Source organism: Theropithecus gelada, chromosome 1 (assembly GCF_003255815.1).
Source record: "Theropithecus gelada isolate Dixy chromosome 1, Tgel_1.0, whole genome shotgun sequence".
In the NCBI taxonomy this organism is placed as follows: Eukaryota; Metazoa; Chordata; class Mammalia; order Primates; family Cercopithecidae; genus Theropithecus; species Theropithecus gelada.
Window position 1 is genome coordinate 140,360,044 of NC_037668.1, and position 12,578 is coordinate 140,372,621.

The 12,578-nt window shown below is 37.1% G+C and overlaps 1 protein-coding gene across 1 annotated transcript in view; it reads right to left on the reverse strand.

Annotated features, from left to right (window-relative positions):
- Window positions 1-12,578, reverse strand: part of DNAH14 (dynein axonemal heavy chain 14) — a 507,005-nt gene that overhangs the window by 138,938 nt on the left and 355,489 nt on the right. Inside the window, exons 48-50 of the mRNA XM_025393377.1 lie at window positions 5,381-5,445; window positions 4,270-4,457; window positions 2,857-2,985 (exon numbers count right to left, since the gene is read on the reverse strand). Of these exons, the coding sequence (XP_025249162.1) occupies window positions 2,857-2,985; window positions 4,270-4,457; window positions 5,381-5,445 (382 nt within the window). The remainder of the gene's footprint in view (window positions 1-2,856; window positions 2,986-4,269; window positions 4,458-5,380; window positions 5,446-12,578) is intronic.

The following is a 12,578-nucleotide window of genomic DNA, read 5'->3' on the forward strand; positions in this document are numbered from 1 at the left end:
TTTTTTCTCATAAATTTGTTTAAGTTATTTGTAGGTTCTGGATATTAGCCCTTTGTCAGATGAGTAGATTGCAAAAATTTTCTCCCATTCTGTAGGTTGCCTGTTCACTCTGATGGTAGTTTCTTTGCTGTGTAGAAGCTCTTTAGTTTAATTAGATCCTATTTGTCAATTTTGGCTTTTGTTGCCATGGCTTTTGGTGTTTTAGACATGAAGTCCCTGTCCATGCCTATGTCCTGAATGGTATTGCCTAGGTTTTCTTCTGGGTTTTTATGGCTTTAGGTCTAACATTTAAGTCTCTAATCCATCTTGAATTAATTTTTGTATAAGGTGTAAGGAAGGGATCCAGTTTCAACTTTCTACTTATGGCTACCCAGTTTTCCCAGCACCATTTATTAAATAGGGACTCCTTTCCCCATTTCTTGTTTTTGTCAGGTTTGTCAAAGGTCAGATGGCTGTAGATGTGTGGTATTATTTCTGAGGGCTCTGTTCTGTTTCATTGGTCTATATCTCTGTTTTGGTACCAGTGCCATGCTGTTTTGGTTACTGTAGCCTTGTAGTATAGTTTGAAGTCAGGTAGCATGATGCCTCCAGCTTTGTTCTTTTGGCTTAGTATTGTCTTGGCAATGTGGGTCCTTTTTTGGTTCTATATGAACTTTAAAGTAGTTTTTTCCAATTCTGTGAAGACAGTCATTGGTAGCTTAATGGGGATGGCATTGAATCTATAAATTACCTTGGGCAGTGTGGCCATTTTCACGATATTGATTCTTCCTATCCATGAGCATGGAATGTTCTTCCATTTGTTTGTGTCCTCTTTTATTTCATTGAGCAGTGGTTTGTAGTTCTCCTTGAAGAGGTCCTTCACATCCCTTGTAAGTTGGATTCCTAGGTATTTTATTCTCTTTGAAGCAATTGTGAATGGGAGTTCAGTCATGACTTGGCTCTCTGTTTGTCTGTTATTGGTGTATAAGAATGCTTGTGATTTTTGCACACTGATTTTGTATCCTGAGACTTTGCTGAAGTTGCTTATCAGCTTAAGGAGATTTTGGGCTGAGACGATGGGGTTTTCTAAATATACAATCATGTCATCTGCAAACAGGGACAATTTGACTTGCTCTTTTCCTAATTGAATACCCTTTATTTCTTTCTCTTGCCTGATTGCCCTGGCCAGAACTTCCAACACTATGTTGAATAGGAGTGGTGAGAGAGGGCATCCCTGTCTTGTGCCAGTTTTCAAGGGAAATGCTTCCAGTTTTTGCCCATTTAGTATGATATTGGCTGTGGGTCTGTCATAAATAACTCTTATTATTTTGAGATATGTCCCATCGATACCTAATTTATTGAGAGTTTTTAGCATGAAGGGCTGTTGAATTTTGTCAAAGGCCTTTTCTGCATATATTGAGATAATCATGTGGTTTTTGTCTTTGGTTCTGTTTATATCATGGATTTCGTTTATTGATTTAAAACAAAACAAAACAAAACACAAAAATAGCAATATGTTATTGAGGTTAGCAAAGAGGCTTCTGGTGATAAGTGAGAAATCAGAAGAGCCAATTGAGTGTGCCTCTAGAATGGCCAGGCTTTTTCCTGCTTGTATCCAGGCTCAAGGCCACAGCAATCCCATAAAAGGCCAGCTGTGACTATTTTCTGGTCAGTTCAGGGAACTTGTTCTGGCTGGGCATTCCAGACCCTATTTCTTGCCTTCTCTTTTTTCTAGTCTCCTGGATTCTCCCTGGTGGGCTGCACCTGGATTCTTCCCCTCTGCCTTGGCTTGTGGGTTGTTTCAGTCTGACTGACATCTGACCTGATAGCCCTCACATGCCAGTTTGCCTTATTCAGGATCCTGGGCCCAAGTTTGTCTGAAACATGAAACCATTTGTAATGCAACCGCTGTATTTTATAGATGAGGAATCTGAGGCCTAGAAAGTTTAAGTAAAGTTAAAGAGGTCTGAAATATAGGGCTTATGATTTCCAGATGAAGACTCAGAGAGAAAAGTGCATTTGAATTTCTATATTTTTTTAAAAAGTAAGCCACTCTAGCCAGGCACGGTGGCTCACGCCTATAATCCCAGCATTTTGGGAGGCCAAGGCAGGTGGATCACGAGGTCAGGAGATCGAGACCATGCTGGCTAACACGGTGAAACCCCCTCTCCACTAAAAATACAAAAAATTAGCTGGGCGTGGTGGCGGGCGCCTGTAGTCCCAGCTACTTGGGAGGCTGAGGCAGGAGAATGGCATGAACCTGGGAGGTGGAGTTTGCAGTGAGCGGAGATAGCGCCACTGCACTCCAACCTGGTGACAGAGCAAGACATCATCTCGGGGGGGGGAAAAAAAAAAAGAGCCATTCTGATTTAGGTTGAATGTAACAAAAATAATTGCACAGAAATATCTCGTTGGGAATTTTTTTTTGACTGTGATATTTCTGAAAATGCTGTATCTGTGGTCTTAAGATAAAGATATAGACTAGTCTTATACAGACATTACGGATGTATATGGTGGGCCACATTTTTACTGGCTTTTCTCACAACTAACTAAAATTTGATGCCTTGAAAAATTTGATTAACTACTGATACAGTTAAGAATAATGAACGTTATTTGACTCAGAAACCAAATCTCGAGGACATACATGCAATTTTTACTAAGATTTAAACCTATTAAAATTAAGATTTCTATAAACCCATGGACCTAATTGCAAATATATGATTAATATAGTTAGTTTGGGGTCTCAACTTTGCTTAACATGTCCATATGGCCAGAATTTCTAACTTTCTCAAGTAATTCACTCAACATTGTTATAAACATTTAATTTAGTGTAAGAAACAATATTTAATGTGAACAAAATCTTAGTATATACTATACCTTCCATGTATTTTTTGCAGTATCATAAACCCCTCCCAAATCTAACAATTGTCTTATCAATTCCAGGGGTGGTTGTGCTCCATACGTATCCGATACTGGCATATTCATATCATCAATAAATACTATAATCTTAAGAAAGACAAAAAGTTTTAAAATATACATTGTATACCTTTCTTTAAATTATGAATTTGGAATATTATGGTTGGGGTAAGCACAAATTAGGAATATTATGCTATAGAGTAAGCACAAAATCAGGTGTAATAACATGTCTAATTTTCTATTTAGAAACAGCAGACCGAATTCTATTTGGAAGATATGATTTTTAAAAACAATAAGTTTTCAAAATAGCAAACATTTTATTCACCTTCTATAGATCTATAAAAATTATATCTGACAATAGTTATAAATATATTTGATGCTGCATAAAGCAATATAATTATGGCTATTACACAGGAACATGACTATTATTCATTCAAGATTTACTTACTGAGTGCCTACTATTGGCCAGGCACTATTGTAGTATTTAGCTATTTATTCCATATGCACCCTGGTTTAGGAGGAATAAGGCTATCATCTGGAACCAGACTTAAAAAATTCCGCTGTAAGTGCTGTTGTCATGAACAATAAGCAGAAAATTCAGATACATTTCCAAATTTTAAACCTGTGTTAATGTCCACCTTTGAAAATATTGTGCACTGAGGTGTACTGATTGTAATCTCTGTGTGCACTAGTTCCTTTAGACTGTATTTATTTTTGCAAAACAAGCAAGGTAAAAAACCCACAAATAGACATATGATTGCAATTATCTAATTACCTAATTTGTAACTGTAAAATATAATTTTATATATAAGAAATATATTTTTTAGTAAGACACTCAGTTTTTCCCCTTTTGTATCACAAACTGACTAAATTTCTTTTGCTTGCATTTTCTATTGGTGAGATTAGTTTGCTCAGTTATTCACCTTTTCAAAATCCCTAAAGTTTACCCATGCAGGCAAAGACCAAGTTTATCTGTATCTTCATTTAAAATCAAGGAAATCTGAAGCAAATCCTTAAGCTCCTGAAATTGAATTGAAACTCTTAGAGTCCCAACCCATGGTCACAGGAAGAAAGTGTGGTAGAATATATAGTAACAAAGCAGTTGGCAACTAACACATTTTCCAGTCTACTTATCTTTAGCAAGATTTCAGTAGCTTCTTTTGGCCTTAATAATTCTAAATCAGTGTAATTCAACATACTGGAAATCAAATAATATTGATTTGAAAATCAAAGTTTCTGTTATACATTGCATCTTCTAGGATGTTCAAAAGTGTGTGTTATACAAATATTTTCCTTCTGATTAGTATTAATTAAAATAAACTATCACTTGAATAGCCTAAGCAGATTATTGAACAGGTATGAGACATATTTTACCCTGTTGTTTTTTGGTGCTCCAAGAGTATCTTTAGTTCTTCTTATTAACTTCTTAAGAATCATCTCTTTGGTTTTGGCAGCTGTCATATTGGTGCTAAAATTTATTGTAGAGACTACAACTCCTTTATGACCATGATTTTTAAGTAACTTTTTATCAGTTCTAACTTCTGGCTTTTTAGTGGGATTATCTGTGATGCCAACTATGGAAAGAAAACAAATTCAGGACACTTTAAGAATATTTTTGCTTTATTTTAATGTGTCATGAAATTTGAAAATTACATAATTTTACTATTTTGTTGTCATTTTCAAGAAATTACTCCAATAGAACTTTGGAATATTTCTTTGCTGTTTTATGGTAAATAGCGTCTCTTTGCAACCAAATGCAACAGTACAAAAGCTCAAAGAGTCCTCCATACTTTTATGCATGATAGACACATATAACTTTATAAGATCTAAAAGCAGCATGCAGTTGTCTGCACCAATGGCATTAAAATTAGGGTATATTCCCTGAGTGAGGATCATCCAGAGGGTAGGCTATAGCTATAGCAACTTAAAAGTGAAAACAAAACCAAAACCTCTTCTGGCAAGATTTGGTGGTCTGGTATCCTTCCCCTTTCTACAGTTATCTCTAGGCCATCCCATCTTTTCCACTTGAGAAGTGGAGTTGCTGTTCCCAAAACTACTGAGTCAGAATTTTCAAGGATGAGGCTCCTGAAACTCCACATGCATTTATTGCATGGCCTGACTTGAGAAGTCCTACAGAATCATACCTTTTCTATTGCAGTGTATGTAAAAGCATCAAAGAGTAGAATAGACAGATATTGCCTTTAATTACTTCTAGACTTAGTCTACTGTTCCACTGATATATCCACCAGGTATCAGGTAATATATCTATTATATCAGCAGATGTAATACTCCTCTACCAGAACCATTCTAACTTTTGAGTAGGACAGAACAGTTTGAGAGGGTGTGGGATTTTTTTTGAGACTTTTTATTTTAAATTACCAATTGAAACTATTATTCCAAGATTCATGAATGTAAGAAATAATATACACATGGCTGTGAAGTTTTGAAACATAGAATAGCTTTGAAACTGTACTACAATACATACTTGAACTTCCAGTTGCTGTCTTATGAGCTTCAGGAATCAAGATGCTGATATTCCGTTTCAGGCTACTGGAATGAAATATTTTAAGGATTCAAAATTAGTTTGTTTACCATAATAGGTGTATTAAACAACAACAAAAAAGTAACAGCATATTGTGAATTTTACTTCTCTCACAAGAAATTTCTGTTTCCACTTTTACAGATGAAATTAGTGTCACCATTAGAACTTATACCAAACTGAATAAAAAATAAGCTAACTTTATAAAACAAACTGGGCAAATTCCTAGGATGCCAGATGGTTGGATATGTTCTCTGAATAGTAAGCCATTACATCACGTGTCCCTTTATAAATGTGTTTTGACTTATGGATCACTCAGCAAAGACCCATTCATCTTATTTTGGTCTTGTTTCTATGTGTTTGTTTTTCTTATGTTTGATAGAAAATAGTTGTCTTTCTTTATTGTTAAAACTCACTTCAGCTTAAATATTGAGTATACAGTAAAACTTACTTTTTTCCAGTCTCCATTATTTATGATACTTAAAGAATGATTGTTATGGTATTAAATGTTTCAAAATTATTTCTCAGATGTTTAAGGCCTTATTTAAGTGTAGTAGGATTCTATTCCAAAATCATTAGTGTAAGACATAGATGATGGTGGCTTGGACTAAAAGAGGCATTGGAAAAAAATAGAGGAAATCAAGATATATGTGAAGATAGAACAGACATTACTAGTAGAATATTAGATGTAGTGCAGGGCAAAAATGGGGACCTAGGGATAATCAGATGGGCTATAAGAGATAGGTTGGTGAGAGGAAAGGGGGAAATTAAAAGATGATTCCCAGGTCTCAGGCTTGAATAACTGGGTCCCATTTATTGAGATAAGAAGTACTAGAGGAAGGATAGGTTTGGAAGAGAAATCAATAGTTATGTTTTGGTTATGTTAACGTTGACATGTTTATATATACATATATCTTGCATAGTAGGATATATGCATGTAATGATTAGAGGAAAAGTCTGATATGTGCATCTCCACAATTCCATCTTCTTATGTAATTCAAACAAGACTAGGCTTCTCTAATATTTTAACAGACTTAGGAACTCAAAAATTTTTTAGTTTTATTTGCATAAGGTAGATTTATTTTTTGTTCTTTTTTTTCTTCAGGAAGAAACAAATAGAATGACAGAGACAAAGTTATTTGTCAAGAGCATTTTAACATTTGATGACCATACTGCCCAAAGCAATCTACAGATTTAATGCAATTCTTACAAAAAGATCAATGTCATTTTTCACAGGATTAAAAAAATACTAAGATTTATATGGAATCAAAGACACACTGAATAGCAAAAGCAATCCTAAGCAAAAAGAACAAACTTAGAGGCATCACATTACCCAACTTCAGATTATACTACAAGGCTATAGTAATCAAAACAGGATGTACTGGTATAAAAGTAGACACATAGATTGATGGAACAAAACAGAGAACCCAGAAATAAAGCCAAATACTTACAACCAACTGATCTTTGACAAATCAGACAAAAACATACACTGGGGAAATACACTCTATTCAAAAATGGTGCTGGGAAAATTGGATAGCCACATATAGAAGAATGAAACTGGATTCCTGTCTCTTACTGTGTGCAAAAATTATCTCAAGATGGATTAAAGACTTGAATGTAAGACCTGAAATCATAGAATTCTAGAAAAAAACCTAGCAAAAACTCTTCTGGACATTGGTCTACACAAAGAATTTATGACTAAGACACTAAAGGCAAATGCAACAAAAACTAAAATAAATAAATGGAACCTAATTAAACTAAGAAGCTTCTGCACCACAAAAGAAATAATAAACAGAGTACACAGACAACCTGTGAAAACAGAACGGGAGAAAACATTTGCAAACTATGCATCTGACAAAGGACTAATATCCATAATCTACAAGGAACTCAAATAAATTAGCAAGAAAAAACCAAAACCAAAACATTAAAAGGTGGGCAAATGACATCAACAGTCACTTCACAAAAGAAGAATAGAGTACTTTTACATTTGATAAGGACATATATTTCTAAGGCAACAAAAACCAATATTATGCAAAGTTTATTTGTATGTTTTAGGTGCATTTTTCAAGAAGGAAAATAGTTTATAGCTGCCCTTTATATCAAGAAAAGACTTAAAATTTGGTTATTTTAAAAATAAATATAATAATTTCTCATTTAGACGAGATTGGGCACTTTCAGGTGGTATGGCCATGGGCAGAATTTATCATTTAAAAAAATGAATCTAGTTGTCAATACTTTTGAAAAATAAATATTTTCTTCTAAATAGAAAATAGGAATGGCTGATCATAGTAGAGAGATTGAATCAGTAATAAAGTGTCCCATTAAAGAAAAGCCCAAAATTGGAAGGTTTATGCTGAATTCTACCAATCATTTAAAAGAGAACTAACACCACTCCTTCTCAAACTCTTCCAAAACATTGAAATGGAGGGAATACTGCCAAACTCATTTCACAAGGCCAGCATTATCCTAATACCAAAGCCAGAAAAGAACATTACAAGAACAGACAATTACAGACCAATATCCATGATGAACATAGATGCAAAAATCCTCAAAAGACTAATAAAACCAAATTCAATAGTACATTAAAAGGATTATTCATGTCGGGAGCAAGATGGCTGAATAGGAACAGCTCCAGCCTCCAGCTCCCAGAGCAAGCGACACAGAAGACGGGTGATTTCTGCATTTTCAACTAAGGTACCAGGTTCATCTCACTGGGGAGTGCCAGACAATCGGTGCTGGTCAGCTGGTGCAGCCTGACCAGCGAGAGCTGAAGCAGGGTGAGGCACTGCTTCACCTGGGAAGTGCAAGGGGGAAAGGAATCCCTTTTCCTAGCCAAGGGAAACTGACACACACAACACCTGGAAAATCGGGGAACTCCCACCCTACTACTGTGCTTTACCAAGGGTCTTAGCAAACAGCACACCAAGAGATTACATCCCACACCTGGCCCAGAGGGTCCCATACCCACGGAGCCTCCCTCATTGCTAGCACAGCAGTCTGAGATCTAACTGCAAGGTGGCAGTGAGGCTGGGGGAGGGGCACCCGCCATTGCTGAGGCTTAAATAGGTAAACAAAACCTCATGGAAGCTCGAACTTGGTGGAGACCACCACAGCTCAAGGAGGCCTGCCTGACTCTGTAGACTCCACCTCCAGGTGGAGTCTGACAGCTGTCTGACAGCTTTGAAGAGAGCAGTGGATCTCCCAGCACCGAGGTTGAGATCTGAGAACGGACAGACTGCCTGCTCAAGTGGGTCCCTGACCCCTGAGTAGCCTAACTGTGAGACATCCCCCACTAGGTGCAGACCGACACCACACACCTCACATGGCAGGGTACACCCCTGAGAGGAAGCTTCCGGAGCAAGTATCAGACAGCAGCACTCGCTGTTCAGCAATATTTATCTTCTGCAGCCTCTGCTGCTGATACCCAGGCAAACAGGGTCTGGAGTGGACCTCAAGCAATCTCCAACAGACCTACAGCTGAGGGTCCTGACTGTTAGAAGGAAAACTAATAAACAGAAAGGACACCCACACCAAAACCCCATCAGCACATCACCAGCATCAAAGACTAAAGGCAGATAAAACCACAAAGATGGGGAAAAAGCAGTGCAGAAAAGCTGGAAATTCAAAAAATCAGAGTGCATCTCCCCCTCCAAAGGAATGCAGCTCATCGCCAGCAACGGATCAAAGCTGGACAGAGAATGACTTTGACAAGTTGACAGGAGAAGGCTTCAGTCGATCAAACTTCTCAGAGCTAAAGAAGGAACTACGTAACCAGTGCAAAGAAACTAAAAATCTTGAAAAAAGAATGGAAGAATGGATAACTAGAATAATCAATGCAGAGAAGGCCATAAACGACCTGACAGAGATAAAAATCATGACACGAGAAATACATGACAAATGCACAAGCTTCAGTAACCGACTCAATCAACTGGAAGAGTATCAGTGATTGAAGATCAAATGAATGAAATGAGGTGAGAAGAGAAGTCTAGAGAAAAAAAAAAGGAAAAAGAAATGAGCAAAGCCTCTAAGAAATATGAGATTATGTGAAAAGACCAAATCTAAGTCTGATTGGTGTGCCTGAAAGTGAGGGGGAAAATGGAACCAAGTTGGAAAACACTCTGCAGGATATCATCCAGGAGAACTTCCCCAACCTAGTAAGGCAGGCCAACATTCAAATTCAGGAAATACATACACCACAAAGATACTACTCGGGAAGAGCAACTCTAAGACACATAATTGTCAGATTCACCAAAGTTGAAATGAAGGAAAAAATGTTAAGGGCAGCCAGAGAGAAAGGTCGGGTTACCCACAAAGTGAAGCCCATCAGACTAACAGCAGATCTCTTGGCAGAAACTCTACAAGCCAGAAGACAGTGGGGGCCAATATTCAACATTCTTAAAGAAAAGAATTTTCAACCCAGAATTTCATATCCAGCTAAACTAAGTTTCATCAGTGAAGGAGAAATAAAACCCTTTACAGACAAGCATATGCTTAGAGATTTTGTCACCACCAGGCCTGCCCTACAAGAGACCCTGAAGGAAGCACTAAACATGGAAAGGAACAATCGGTACCAGCCATTGCAAAAACATGCCAAAATGTAAAGACTATCGATGCTAGGAAGAAATGGCATCAACTAATGAGCAAAATAACCAGCTAATATCACAATGACAGGATCAAGTTCACACATAACAATATTAACCTTAAATGTAAATGGACTAAATGGTCCAATTAAAAGACACAGACTGGCAAATTGGATAAAGAGTCAAGACCCATCAGTTTGCTGTATTCAGAAGACCCATCTCACATGCAGAGACACACATAGGCTCAAAATAAAGGGATGGAGGAAGATCTACCAAGTAAACGGAAAACAAACAAACAAAAAAAGCAGAGGTTACAATCCTAGTATCTGATAAAACAGACTTTAAACCATCAAAGATCGAAAGAGACAAGGCCATTACATAATGGTAAAGGGATCAATATATCAGGAAGAGCTAACTATCCTAAATATATATGCACCCAATACAGGAGCACCCAGATTCATAAAGCATGTCCTTAGAGACTTACAAAGAGACTTAGACTCCCACACAATAATAATGGGAGACTTTAACACCCCACTGTCAACATTAGACAGATCAACGAGACAGAAAGTTAACAATGATATCCAGGAATTGAACTCAACTCTGTACCAAGTGAACCTAATAGACATCTACAGAACTCTCCACCCCAAATCAACAGAATATACATTCTTCTCAGCACCACATCACACGTATTCCAAAATTGACCACATAGTTGGAAGTAAAGCACTCCTCAGCAAATGTAAAAGAACAGAAATTATAACAAACTGTCTCTCAGACCACAGTGCAATCAAACCATAACTCAGGACTAAGAAAATCAATCAAAACCGCTCAACTACATGGAAACTGAACAACCTGCTCCTTAATGACTACTGGGTACATAACAAAATGAAGGCGGAAATAAAGATGTTCTTTGAAACCAATGAGAACAAAGATACAACATATCAGAATCTCTGGGACACATTTAAAGCAGTGTGTAGACGGAAATTTATAGCACTAAATGCCCAGAAGAGAAAGCTGGAAAGATCTAAAACTGACACTCTAACATCACAATTAAAAGAACTAGAGAAGCAAGAGCAAACATATTCAAAAGCTAGCAGAAGGCAAGAAATAACTAAGATCAGAGCAGACCTGAAGGAGTTAAGAGACACAAAAAACCCTCCAAAAAATCAATGAATCCAGGAGCTGGTTTTTTGAAAAGATCAACAAAATTGATAGACCACTAGCAAGACTAATAAAGAAGAAAAGAGAGAAGAATCAAATAGACATAATAAACAATGATAAAGGGGATATCACCACCGACCCCACAGAAATACAAACTACCATCAGAGAATACTATAAATGGCTCTATGCAAATAAACTAGAAAACGTAGAAGAAATGGATAATTTCCTGGACACATACACCCTTCAAGACTAAACCAGGAAGAAGTTGAATCCCTGAATAGACCAATAGCAGGCTCTGAAATTGAGGCAATAATTAATAGCCTACCAACCAAAAAAAGTCCAGGACCAGATGGATTCACAGCCGAATTCTACCAGAGGTACAAGGAGGAGCTGGTACCATTCCTTCTGAAACTATTCCAATCAATAGAAAAAGAGGGAATCCTCCCTAACTCATTTACGAGGCCAACATCATACTGATACCAAAGCCTGGCAGAGACACAACAAAAAAAGAGAATTTTAGACCAATATCCCTGATGAACATCGATGCAAAAATCCTCAATAAAATACAGGCAAACTGATTCCAGCAGCACATCAATAAGCTTATCCACCATGATCAAGTGGGCTTCATCCCTGGGATGCAAGGCTGGTTCAACATATGCAAATCAATAAACTTAATCCAGCATATAAACAGAACCAAAGACAAAAACCACATGATTATCTCAATCGATGCAGAAAAGGCCTTTGACAAAATTCAACAGCCCTTCATGCTAAAAACTCTCAATAAATTCGGTATTGATGGAACATATCTCAAAATAATAAGACCTATTTATGACAAACCCACAGCCAATATCATACTGAATGGGCAAAAACTGGAAAAATTCCCTTTGAAAACTGGCACAGGACACGGATGCCCTCTCTCACCACTCCTATTCAACATAGTGTTGGAAGTTCTGGCTAGGGCAATCAGGCAAGAGAAAGAAATCAAGGGTATTCAGTTAGGAAAAGAAGAAGTCAAATTGTCCCTGTTTGCAGATGACATGATTGTATATTTAGAAAACCCCATCATCTCAGCCCCAAATCTCCTTAAGCTGATAAGCAACTTCAGCAAAGTCTCAGGATACAAAATTAATGTGCAAAAATCACAAGCATTCTTATACACCAGTAACAGACAAACAGAGAGCCAAATCATGAATGAACTTCCATTCATAATTGCTTCAAAGAGAATAAAATACCTAGGAATCCAACTTACAAGGGATGTAAAGGACCTCTTCAAGGAGAACTACAAACCGCTGCACAGTGAAATAAAAGAGGACACAACCAAATGGAAGAACATACCATGCTCATGGATAGGAAGAATCAATATCGTGAAAATGGTCATACTGCCCAAAGTAATTTATAGATTCAAT